The sequence below is a fragment of the Pecten maximus genome, chromosome 1 (genome assembly GCF_902652985.1).
Source record: "Pecten maximus chromosome 1, xPecMax1.1, whole genome shotgun sequence".
NCBI classification, from domain to species: Eukaryota; Metazoa; Mollusca; class Bivalvia; order Pectinida; family Pectinidae; genus Pecten; species Pecten maximus.
The window spans coordinates 52,905,961-52,918,761 of NC_047015.1; the positions used below are offsets into that span (position 1 = coordinate 52,905,961).

The 12,801-nt window shown below is 34.7% G+C and overlaps 1 protein-coding gene across 1 annotated transcript in view; it reads left to right on the forward strand.

Moving 5' to 3' along the window:
• The first annotated feature begins 1,426 nt into the window (after positions 1 to 1,426).
• The window catches only part of LOC117337825 (protein sidekick-like), a 30,765-nt gene continuing 19,390 nt past the window's right edge, over positions 1,427 to 12,801 (forward strand). The window contains exons 1-12 of the mRNA XM_033898952.1: positions 1,427 to 1,955; positions 2,846 to 3,112; positions 5,607 to 5,897; positions 6,813 to 6,924; positions 7,326 to 7,561; positions 8,078 to 8,228; positions 8,435 to 8,562; positions 9,188 to 9,304; positions 9,811 to 9,978; positions 10,104 to 10,397; positions 11,508 to 11,660; positions 12,046 to 12,237. Coding sequence (XP_033754843.1) covers positions 1,829 to 1,955; positions 2,846 to 3,112; positions 5,607 to 5,897; positions 6,813 to 6,924; positions 7,326 to 7,561; positions 8,078 to 8,228; positions 8,435 to 8,562; positions 9,188 to 9,304; positions 9,811 to 9,978; positions 10,104 to 10,397; positions 11,508 to 11,660; positions 12,046 to 12,237 — 2,236 coding nt within the window. The 5' untranslated portion in view covers positions 1,427 to 1,828. The remainder of the gene's footprint in view (positions 1,956 to 2,845; positions 3,113 to 5,606; positions 5,898 to 6,812; positions 6,925 to 7,325; positions 7,562 to 8,077; positions 8,229 to 8,434; positions 8,563 to 9,187; positions 9,305 to 9,810; positions 9,979 to 10,103; positions 10,398 to 11,507; positions 11,661 to 12,045; positions 12,238 to 12,801) is intronic.

The following is a 12,801-nucleotide window of genomic DNA, read 5'->3' on the forward strand; positions in this document are numbered from 1 at the left end:
AAATTATTAATTAACAAATAATTGAAATGAGCTAAATATAAATCAGGGACATAGATGTGATGTATAAAAATGTAACGGTGTTTGAATATACTGTAGTAATCTCGATAGGGCTATACATATGTTATACCGTTTTCTTATCAGAAATGTCTGTTGAGTATATGGTATCGACATAACACATCGAGTTTATCGTAAACAGCATGTGTACATTAGCAGGTATTAAACACACATCGTCCAAATGTATTACTCGCATATATGCTTGTCTGGATTTACGTTTACTCATGCATGTTAGTTTGAAATTACAATAAACATATAAATCTGCCATACATAGAGGCAAGTCACGTCATGCCGACAGTGCGATATTTTTTTATTTTAAAAATAAAAAGTGTTGGGATTAAATAAATTTGGAACTATGAAAGAAGAACTAAAAAATGCTGGGAAAATACATTCAACCAACATGATTAAAAACGGAACAAAAACAACATTAAAAAATTAAAATGATTTAATATTAGATGCAGTGATAAGAGATAAAAACAATATCATTGTCAAATCAGATACAAATAAGAAAACATTACGACGTACATACATTGTATACCTTAAAATGTCCATATGTCCCTTAATATATCGATCATAATCAATGACAAATTTCCGTGTTACTTGAAGGTCGACATTCTACTTCAATAATGTTCGTTCGGTCTCCAGATGTGATTTCATGGTCTGGTGATCATTGCCTAGACTGTCCGATAAGCAAAACATATGGCACCGAGCACGCATGGATCGTCACGTGCACCTCGCCCGCGTCCCCCTCCCAATATTCTAAATGCATGACATTATATGCCATGTTTCAGTTGGATTTTTAGTCCGTTGTCTGTGCCTGTCAGTGACCTAGAGACGAATAACTCTGAATAATGAATATGTCCATTGTCCAAAAGGCTAAAATTAATATCTGGAACTTCGACATTCACGCTATGTAAAGTGCTACCAACCCCCTCCCCCTAAATAAATAAACTTAAAAAAAATCAGACAGAGGTCTATAACGGTTACATGTATATGGCCTCTGCTGTTACATAATTGTCCGTACGGAACCTTGATTAATTATTCAGACAACCGCGTGCAGTGACTTCCCGTGTCGTTATAACGGCTAACGTTAAGTAACTTTCTCATTATAAATAAGTCCTTACACATATTTAGAACTGATATAGGCCTAGATCTACCAGTTACTGGACGATGTGTTTTACAATCGTATAACACTCCCTCTTATGAGTGGTTTGTGTTTCATTTTCCCACACAGGGCACACACATGCTGTGTAAGATTGTAATTTACCTGTGTGAAATACCTGTGTCAGTGGGTACCCACACATTGATGTGTCATCGACTTTCTACTTTCAGCCAATCAGAGCATTTGTTTTCGTCACGTGAACGGAATTAGTCCGACAGCTTTGTACCTGTATGAGACAGGTTGATGTGTAGAGAATACTATATTGTGGCAAAAATTGAGAAGAAATTTTAACTTTTTCGGGAACTGTGTTACAAAGAAAGACTATACAGAGGATATTTATTTCACGAAAATGGATTACTTCATCCAGGTGTAAAACAAATTTCATTTTGGGACAGTCCGTCTGCATCCAACATGGCGTTTGGTCACTTCCGATTTTAGACTCAAACACAACGGAATCGATGTGTGGTTAAACTAAACATTTGAGAGAACATTTTTATCCTGACACTGTTTTGCTTTTTAGTATATAACACTTTAAACTTGTTTTAACTACAAGTCATGTCAGAAACAACATTCCACAGGTGAATCCAACTCTTTGATGTCACGTTATTCAAAATGGGACCGAGAGTGTCGAGAAGAAACTGTATCTACAAGGGCTTGGATAGTCCGATATCAGTGCTACACATACTTATATTTATGCTATTGGTGATACAAGAACATCTGTATTGTGTTAATTGCCAAGGTAAGATAATACAAAAAGTTGCGATCGCACGAATTACGTTTATTTTCTCCCTTCCATTGGAATGCGATACCGGCATGTTTATAATATCACTTTTGTGGTGGAATGTTTCAGTAGGGACATTTTTATTGCTGATAAGTCTTAATATGTTATCATGAATTGACCGTGTTCTAATTACATGGCTTTACTTAAAACTCAGTTCACCGCCACACATCTCATCTCATACCCCCTCCCCATGGAAACCTTACCACCCCCCCCCCCCCCCCCCCCCCCACACACACACACACACCAAGTTCATGTGTCTCAGCTCGGGCCATACCCATCCCAATCATCACAGGTCTTACAATAGGCCTCGTACTCACATTCATTCCTCGCCAACGAAAGTCTGTAATAGTAGACGTAAAACAGTTAAAGTAAAAGTGATCAATAGAAATCATTTCTGTCTGTTTTGATATATCTTTAGAAAAAAAACACAAACAAAAAACATTTACATCGGACAAGACGTTGAGCAAAAGCTGTCGCCTTATAAAGAGCAAAGTTGCATTTTGTTTGTAACAGTTATAAAAAGGCAAATAAATTTAGCAATTACGAAAAACATCAAAAAGGTTTAGCTTATATAACAGAAGCAAGAACGGCCCAGGCTAGTTATGAAATGTGTTAAGAAATTAAAGACGGTTTTTAATATTCTTCCTGCAGACCATTTGGTACCTGTATGTGTTTGATGGAGACGTATATATATAACTAGAGCTACGTATGTAATGAACGTCTCTGGTATATAAACAAAGAAGAATCATTGGATTCATTCATTAATTATATGTAATCATGATTTCAATTTACATGTCATTGATTTATTGAATGGTACTGATTTTGATTTGATTTTTTTTTACTTTCAGATCAATATCCACCAAAATATTTTACAAATCCACCACAGTGTGGTAGTATTGTGGGCACAGGAGGATTCAAACTAATAACCTGTAGAGCAAGCAGTGTCCCAAATCCAATGTACCAATGGAGGAAAAACGGGACTGACCTTCCCGGTAAAAATGTATCGCAGCTCCGTATACAGAGCATAAAGCGACAGGATGCCGGCTTTTATCAATGTGTGGCATACAATGATCTAGGAACCTTACTTTCTGAGAGCTGTGAAGTTGTCGTTGCTTGTAAGGAACTTTTTGTTTGTTCTCAGAAGAATGTGGCTGCTTTCGTTTATATTAATTGTCAGATTACGACTTACGTGCCTAAATTTAGAGGTGCATGCATGGGTATCACCAACTTTTTTTAATATCGGGATATATTGCAATAATTTATTCAATATTTGATACATATTGCAATATATTTATCATGCCATGGATTGGGAAATTAAAAATGAACAAGATCAACTCCTGTCTGCTTTGACATGCAAAAAGATAATTTTGGTACATGTAATTAGCAAGAAAAAGTCTTTTTGGTCATAGATTTGTCAAACTTAAGCTTACAGTTTGATCTGTGCATCTCTAATCAATTGTAATTTTGTAATTAACATTCACCCAAATTGTGAGTCCGCGTTGAAGCTCAGTCATATGTGCTAGGATTGCAGTGTTTTACAGTAATGTCAGACTTTTGTCCCGCAGAACACTTGAAAGCTTTGAAAAAGTTATCAAACTTATCTTTAACTTATTTCATGACGAAAACATATCCTATATAGAATATTTTCCTTTCCTTAAACATTTATGTTTATTTGATCCTTCTGCCAGTTTGGAAATCATATATATATGTGTCCTACATAATTACAGAATCAGTGGCTGATTACAGATGTCGCAAATTTACATTACAAGCAAAAATTTAACAGAAATTTATAATTTGATTAAATTTATATATTCTGTTTTAAATATTTAATTAAATTTTTAAATAAAATACGTTTATTGTCGTAATTTTGATATTAATAATTTTTGAATATCTATTTTGCTGACTTATTTATATCTAGACCAGTTAACATTGTATATTAGCATGCATATGTTGCATGCGTTTCCTGCGCAAAGAGGAACAGAGTTAAAGTATGGTGTTTCTTTTCTTTGATGCCTTTCAATTGTGTTTCTAAAATACACCAGTATTTCAAAATCATGCCGTGATAATTGTACCCTTACTTAGATTAGAATAACCATCATCTTCTTACCTCATTCAGGAGTCTTAAATAGATAAATTTTGTTGTTGTACCCTTTCTTCATTTTCCTGTTTGATGCATGAGGTCAAATTAGACTTCAGGAGTTTGGTTTGTTTGTTTTTGTTTAACGTCCTATTAACAGCCAGGGTCATTTAAGGACGTGCCAGAATTTGGAGGTGGAGGAAAGCCGGAGTACCCGGAGAACAACCATCTGCCTACAGTCAGTACCTGGCAACTGCCCGACATAGGTTTCGAACTCGCAACCCAGAGGTGGAGGGCTAGTGTCGGGACACCTTAACCACTCTGCCACCGCGGCCCCCAGACTTCAGGAGAAATATGTGCTCCATTTAATATATTTTAAAACCCCTGATTTAGTATGCAGATATTTAAAATTTACAGTAGCTGTTTCTGGTTGCATTTAATACTAATTACATAAGTCAATTTTAAATCATTTGCAATCAAACAAATTATTTTATGCAATTGAGCATTGAAGTACATATATATCCCAAGCAAACTAGTACTGCAGACATGTATGTTTGAAGTTTTTCATTGTAAATACATTTCTGCTTGTTTATTTAGTTGTAAAAAAGAAATGTCTCGCTTGACAGACTCTGTAAAATCAAGCTGTTATATTTATTTGTAATTTAATACACTGGCCCGAGGTCATTAGGCCAATGTTTATAATAGCCTTTGGCTCCTCATTGTTGTATGGGTAGTGTGACTACTTATTGTTGGGTGGATAAAAATTTAAGGTTAAAAATAAACATGCAAAGATGCAATGGCATAAGATAGACTGGTTTTGAGATATTCTGCTACCACAACTTATTTTTATAGTAAACATTTAGAAGATTTCAATGCGGTAGGCTTACATAATTCAGATATTATACGTAGATGTATATACCTCTGGATTGCAAGTTCGAAAACACACGTGGAGCAGTTGCCTGGTAGTACTAGTGCTGACCGTAGGTCGGTGGGTTTTCTTCCGATTACCCCAGCTTTCCTCTACCTCCAAAACCTGGCATGTCCTTAAATGACCCTGGCTGTATAATAGGACGTTAATTAAAATAAACCATTAAACTATTATCAATCTAAAGTATTTCGAGATGCAAGTGGTGAAAAAACATAACAAAGGCAGTGTTGCTGCTGATACTGCTGATGACAGTTTTATGAAATATGGTGCAGTACATTGATTCATGCTATATATATAATCAGAGCACTTGATGTCAATGAAGTTTCGAAACTCAGATAATTGACTGATGCTTTTCCTCTGGGACTCACTCAATTTTTGAGTACCCACTTTTATATGTCTTTAGTATTGGGACTCATCATAATTCTGTAAATGTTATTCTGAACTCAACTGAAAACATCCTACAAAAAATACTGCTTGAGTTAAAATATATGTAGAAGAAGCATGACTTTTTTGTTTAATTTATAATTACTACAAAGGCTAATTGGAAGGATTGCTATTCAATGAGGAAAATTTATCACTATTATTATTATTTTTTTTTTTACAGATATGGATGCTTTCTCATCAACAACAGACCAAGATGTACCTGTTCAAGCTGGAGATGCTGTTGTCTTACAACTCCCGGATATTGCCTCTGTCCCTACCCCAACAATGTACTGGTACCTCAATCAAAACTTCATGGATGTAAATGGACCAAATCATTATGTCACTCTAGATAACAATTTGGCCTTGTTGGACATCAGTAGCTTGTCAAATGACAATGCTTATCATGCTGAAGCTCTGAATGGACAGTCGGGTGATAGTGCACAAAGTGGAACATTTACTCTTAAAGTTCAAGGTAATTTGATGTCTTAATTAGATGGATATTAAAACTTTCCCAGAACTCTGATCTGTCACCGGGCCTCGGTGGCCGAGTGGTTAAGGTGTCCCGACACTTTAACACTAGCCCTCCACCTCTGGGTTGCGAGTTCAAAACCTACGTGGGGCAGTTGCCAGGTACTGACCATAGGCCGGTGGTTTTTCTCCGGGTACTCCGGCTTTCCTCCACCTCCAAAACCTGGCACGTCCTTAAATGACCCTGGCTGTTAATAGGACGTTAAACAAAAACAAACCAAACCAAACTGATCTGTCACCCGGCCCCCGTACTGAAATATTAAAAGTAGGATTTTTGAGATGTCTATATGTTAGTAGCGATGAGCCCATTATCAAGTATAATAGTCTAGAAAATAATAAAGAAAAAAATTCAACAAAAACAAATTAATTGATGTCAAAATTGAAATGCAAGTTAACCAATTAGTGATATTTTTTTTATTATATACATACTGGTTAATTTATGTGAAATTTCATCTCGCAGACTAGAAATGCTTTTAATTTGCTACTGTTAAATTGGGCATTACTGTTTTGGTATTTAAAGCTTCCAAATAAATTGCAATTTACTTCGAATTCCTATGTTAGAAAAGCTAACAGCCAATTAATTCTAAATTGATTACCAGTTGATTGTGTGAATCCAGTTAACAATTATCAAGGACGAAACTGATTCCCATCACAACTGCTTTACAGTTTATTAAAATCAGAAACAAAATATTTGCAAAACTTGTAACAAATGTAATAAAAACATTTCTCTGAATCACAAATAAACAGTGCTGTTTGGTGTTATCCAAATGACTGCAAAATCATAGAAGCAACCATCTAAGATTATGATACATAAATATGTTTTGAAAAAGTTGATATTCAATTAATTTGAATTTTGTAGCTAACAATGCAGTGGCAAAAGCGCCAACAATTTTAGTACCTCCAAAGGATCTGGCCGTCGTGGCAGACTTCTCAACAATGGTGGCATCTTTTGAGTGTGTTGTCAATGCAAGGTGAATATAGAATTTCAACATGATCAGCTGAAGAAAAACCTGTTGATCTTGAATCTTAGTGTTTTGCTATTGATTTCTATTGTCAGTGTATGAAAAAAAATTAATTTGATAATAGAAAAATGGAAATTTATCAGTGTTTCATGACAAAATTTAACTTCATTGTTAATGATATAATAACTTTTTGTACAAAAAATATTTCATACATGTATCTATATATATGTTGAACCACTGGTTCATTTACTTTCATTTAAAACTCGTGAAATAGTTCTTTGTATTATGTAGCATTATATTATTTGTTAAATGCCTTTTGCAAATGTTCTAAATTGAAAGTTTATGTAATGTGTCATTACCAAGAAATAGTTGTTAATTATGTGAAAGTAAAAAAAAAAATCATTTTTCAGGCCGATCGGTGCTTTGATAACAAAATGGTACAGAGTTGATGGTGCCACAAGAACAGAAATTATTGCAGATAATAACAAATACTTCTTTGATGATGGGAGGTACCACCGCAGACTTCAGATACGAACTCCGTCATCCGCAGATAAAGGAGTCTATGAATGTGAGGCAGAACTCCAGAACTCGCCTGACGGAAACACTTATCCAAAGGAAAGTGCCCGAGCTAACTTAACAGTATATGGTAGGCAATTTTAACTTTATTTCTTTTCTTAATTTGATTGAGAGATATCCTTGCACAAAATTTTGTTTCAAAAGAAAATAATGCTGAACTTTAGGTAAGAAATGCTCAACTTAGCATTTTTAGCAATGGTTGTCATAGTTAATGTTACGTTAAAGATTTTTCTATTGAAAGAAATTACTAAAATATCTTGGTAGCTTGAATCTAAGAAAATCAGAAAATAAAAGCTCAGTTTAAAAGTATTTCTGTGTGCAGTGTTCATATTCGGTGACTGGCAACGTCTGGATTGTCATTGATATTATCTTGACAGTTCTAAGCATGTTGAAAAAGAACCTTATAAGTTCAAGGCATAGGAAATGACTTCAAATGATTTTCGTGTAAAAATATACATACAGGATGTTTTACAAAATGTATTGAGGTTATAAAAAGTCATTTGACATATTCTACACAGAAAAACCATTTGACTGTTTTACAAAATGTACTGAGGTTATTAAAAGTCAATTGACATATCTCGCACAGAAAAACCGTTCATCAACTCACTGATCTCCAGTGACTATAATAAAGATTATGCGGAGACTGTCCGGGTGCCATGTACTGCCACGGGGGACCCAACACCAACCATACACTGGTACTTCAATGGGGCGGAAGTTACATCTCTTGGCAGCAACAAGTAAGCAGCTTATTCCAGTGATATACTTTATAAGTTTATATACTTTATAAGTCAGAGAAAATTTGCATTCAAAGAAAAGAATGAGCACTTTTCTATAAAGAAATATATATACCATTCTATCAGTGATAGATCTACCCCTCTGCCAGTTATTAATTAGGAAATGTACAGTAATTGAAAATTTATGCCTTTTATTTCGTGTAAAACAGACATACAGTACAATCGGACGGGACCATTGTGATCACCGCTTTAGACCTGGTGGATTCTGGGATATATCAGTGTTTTGCCAAAAATGCAGCAGGAGAGATGGTAAAATCTACCTGGATTAAAGTTAACAGTAAGTGTTCGCCCGAACCTTTATTTGTCTTGTGCCATTAGAATTAATATAAAACTTAAAATTACGGAATCTTTGAAAGCCATATTTAGAGAATCATTATGTTGAGAGAAGAATGATATGTGACCAGGGCTTTTTCTCACTGGTTTTGGGATGGGGCCTTTTTGTCTCATTTTGGGAAAAAATTGCTGAATTGGGAAAGATTTTTTCAGGAGTAAACTGCAAATTTTGTGAATTTGGCTTTAAAATGAAAGAATTTTAATTGGGAATGGGGCCCATTAACGGCCCCAAAAAAAAACCCTGAGAAAAAGCCCTGTGTGATACAGCCTAGAGACTGTTCTCTTGAGAGATATTTTTGTATAATGTTATCTTTGACTATTGTTTTGTCTCTGTACCATTGGTCCAAATAGCAAATTCAATAGAGGAATACTATAAACTATAAAGACTGTGGTAAATACAATGTATATCAATTAAACTTTGCTGAAAGTAATCCACATCATAGAATCTTGATTGTGTCTCTTTATGATATAATAACTATATTTGCTATAATATTATGATCATATTTGCTATAATATAATGACTATATTTATGGTGAGTATTGTTTATAATATTGTTACTGTATTTGCAGGCTTACCCCCTGAGCTGGTTTCACCTCCTACAAATCTTACCGTTGTGGAGGGATCAGATGCTCGAATTTCTTGCAGTGCAACAGGTGCTCCAAAGCCAACCATCTTTTGGGTCAAAGGTGAGTATTTATTGAGGAATTAATGTTACTATCATGATTATCATAAGATTGAGTTCTATTAACATCTGATCACATCCTGGCAGTAAAAGCATCAAAGGTCACCACTGACCACTTCTGCTTAAGAGGTATTCATATCTTACAGTCATTTTCTTTTTCTTTTTTCTTCTTCAGGAATTGGTAATATGAATAATTATCAATATTAAGTATTTATTTGTAAAAAAAAAAAATGAAAAGTCATGTATTAAGTTCTTTCCTTTGCAATGGATGTGTTAATCACTATGATATATCTTCACTAATTTCAACTTACATACTTCAAATTAAATAAGATTTCCTTTTAGATGTTTTTTGGTAAGTCGTGTTAATATGAAATTTATTAGTATGAAATAGAATTTAATTCCATTATTAAAGTTCTATACTTGAAATCAAGTCTTTTATTCACAGTTTTGATTAGAATTGTGTAATGACAAAAAATATATTGAAATTGACAAGCCATGTCTCTTTATCAGTTGTTGATGGAGCCCCTCAGCCTATTGTAATTGGTGGACGATTCCAGATCATGGATGGGTCAGATCTTTTGATCACCACAACACAAGCCTCTGATTCGGGTCTGTACCGGTGTAACGCCACAAATAGTCGAGGCAGCCTGGAGGCTGAAGCTTATCTGGCAGTTCTAGGTAGGTTGTACTTTCTAAATACCTTACCAATACTCCAATTGATTGTCCAATATGGTTTATTTAATATCTAAAAATATCTGTAAATAAAAAGTTTTATCTGAATTTTATCTTTTTTTTATTAACAGTGAGAACTCAAATCACGGCTCCTCCACAGAACGTCTCCAAGGGCAAGGGAGAAAATGCTCTTATGCCTTGTAGTGTCTCCCATGATCCACATATACAAGTACAGCTCAACTGGTACAAGTTTGACCGCATCACCAACCAGAAGAACCTTTTGAGTAATAGCAGTCGGATCAGCATCAGTGGAGCGGGCACCCTTCAGATCATGGGCGTGTATAACATAGACATCGGTTACTACCAGTGTGAGGTCATCTCTCTGGGAGGGAACGATAGTCGTAGGGCCTATCTCTCTGTCTTAGGTAAATAAAACTAACATTCAAGTTTTTAATGCAAAATTATGAGAAAAAAAACATTAGTCACTCTTGTTTGGGAGAAAAGCTGATCTTCTGGAGGAAACCCAAAAAAGTCTGTACATGGTGAGGGAGATAACTCCAAACTTATCATGACGTTCTGTGATGCTTCAAAAAGTTTTAACTTCTGGAAGAGGGAGCTTATGTTGTTTCCCTGCCATCTACGTTGGTATCTAAATGTTAAGGTTTTGGTACAAGTGTTAAAAGGCATTATTAAGTAAACTCCTTGATAATGGTATCATGATTCTTATATTTTGTTTGAAGGTTGGTGTGGGGGTTGGCTATTAGTTCCCAAAATCAAAATGAATAGTGTTTAGAAAAAAGTCTATATTTTAAACATTTCGGATGTAGACATTTCATGCCATATCTTATATTAAGTTTTTGGTGCAAGTATTGAAAGGCATCAGTTAAAGAGGCTTGCCCGCAGAGAGATCAGAAAAATTGGCTAATAGAAAAAGATTTTTTTACACATGACAGATTGTTGGAATTGTTGAGTTTTTCATTTTATTTTCCTTATAAAACGCTGAAAAGTGATATTAAAACCTCATTTTTAAATATTATTTATTTAATCGCAACCCGCAATAAGTCCCCGCTATAAAGTGGAGTCTAATTTGATTGACACATCAAAGAAACAAGCACGTGCACAGTGCCGCACAGTGATAACTTCAAAGGCAACGCCGATTTACAAAGAAGATTTGCCGTTATATTCCATATATTTCCCTCTCAGGTTGAGTTTTAAAACGTCTTTTAAATACATATTCTGTAATTGTTTTCAAGAAATAAAGTCGGAAAGCCTCTAATTTTGCCACATAGAAACGTGTACTGAAGTTTATTTAGTGATCAGAGATGTGCCTTTTACCGGTCCGTCTGCGGGTAAGCCTCTTTAATACATTTATATGTATGATTGGTAGGATACTAATATTTGTTTTGAGGGATTCTTTGGGGGTTAGCTATTATTTCCCAGAGCTGAACATGTTTCATAATAATGATTATTTCAATGCTTAACATTATAATGCAAAACCTAATTAAAATTAACTGTTTTCTATTTTACTATTACAGAAATCCCTCATCAACCTGTACTACAGACTGTTGTGGTGTTACAATCAGACTTGAGGGCAGTTAATCTTACCTGGCAGCCGGGGTTCGATGGCTATGCCCCCATCATCCGATTTATTGTACAGTATAGACAAGTTCTCTTTGTACCAGGAGAAGGTATTTACTTTTGTTTTTGATGGTTAATCAAATTCTGTAAATAAGTACTAGACAAATATTCAAGAATAAATCAAAAAGATTTTAAAATTAAATGCTTACGTAGTTTATAAAAAAAAATGTGATTGTCTTTTGAATTTGAAATTTCATATTTCAAGTGTTTTTCCAAAACCTTATGTAAGACTCTGTGTTTGACTTACATACTTAAATTTCATCTAGCAGGTCATAACATGAATGATACTAGCTTTTGGTGTCCGATTTGTGATTTTAAGCCTATATGTTCACAACTCCTGGCCTCGTAAGTTAACCGTTAAACTACATATGCAGATTTATTCTGTAGTGTCAAATTCATGACAAGGAAATATCACATGTACATTTGTTGTTTCAGGTATAAAAGATAGTCCTGAGGAAGGATGGGTTACCTACCCTGAGGCAGCCCCCTCTGATAAGAACTGGTTTGTTGTGTCTGGCCTGCGACCAGCACGTAGCTACCAGTTCCGTGTTAGTGCTGTGAACAGTATGGGCGAGGGTGCTAAGAGTGTGGCAAAACCAGTACCACCTATTAGCATGCCTGAACAAGGTAGGGACCAAGACTCTTGCATGTTTTGAAACAAACTAATATTCCTTTTACTCTAGACTTCTGATATCTCCATTAATTAATGTACCATGATATAAGGCAGTAATTAATTTTCCATTGTTTGTACACAGAATGTGGCTTTCTGATTGGTTGAGGGTTTTTTTTCATACCACTATGAAAAAAAATCTGAGAATGGCGCGAAAAATGTGACGTCACAATACGATAATTGACGTTGCATATTGATTTGAGAAAAAGAATCCCATATAAAACCAGTAAAATTGTACATAAAACGTGTTTTGATTTTGTTTCATAGGGGTACGAAAAAAAAAAAATTGAAAAATGAAAGAAATTCTGTGTATAGTGTGTGAAAAATGTGACATATTATACATTTAAGCATTGATGTCAATTTTTTTAGTTTCATCAGGGTATGGAAAAAAAATTGTTTGCAAACACACTATATACAGAATTTCTTTCATTTTCTGAAGTCCTCCAATTGTAGGATATTTTACTGGTATAGCCTTACCAGGTAAATTACCAAAGGCCTATATCTTTTGTTTTCAAAAAGAA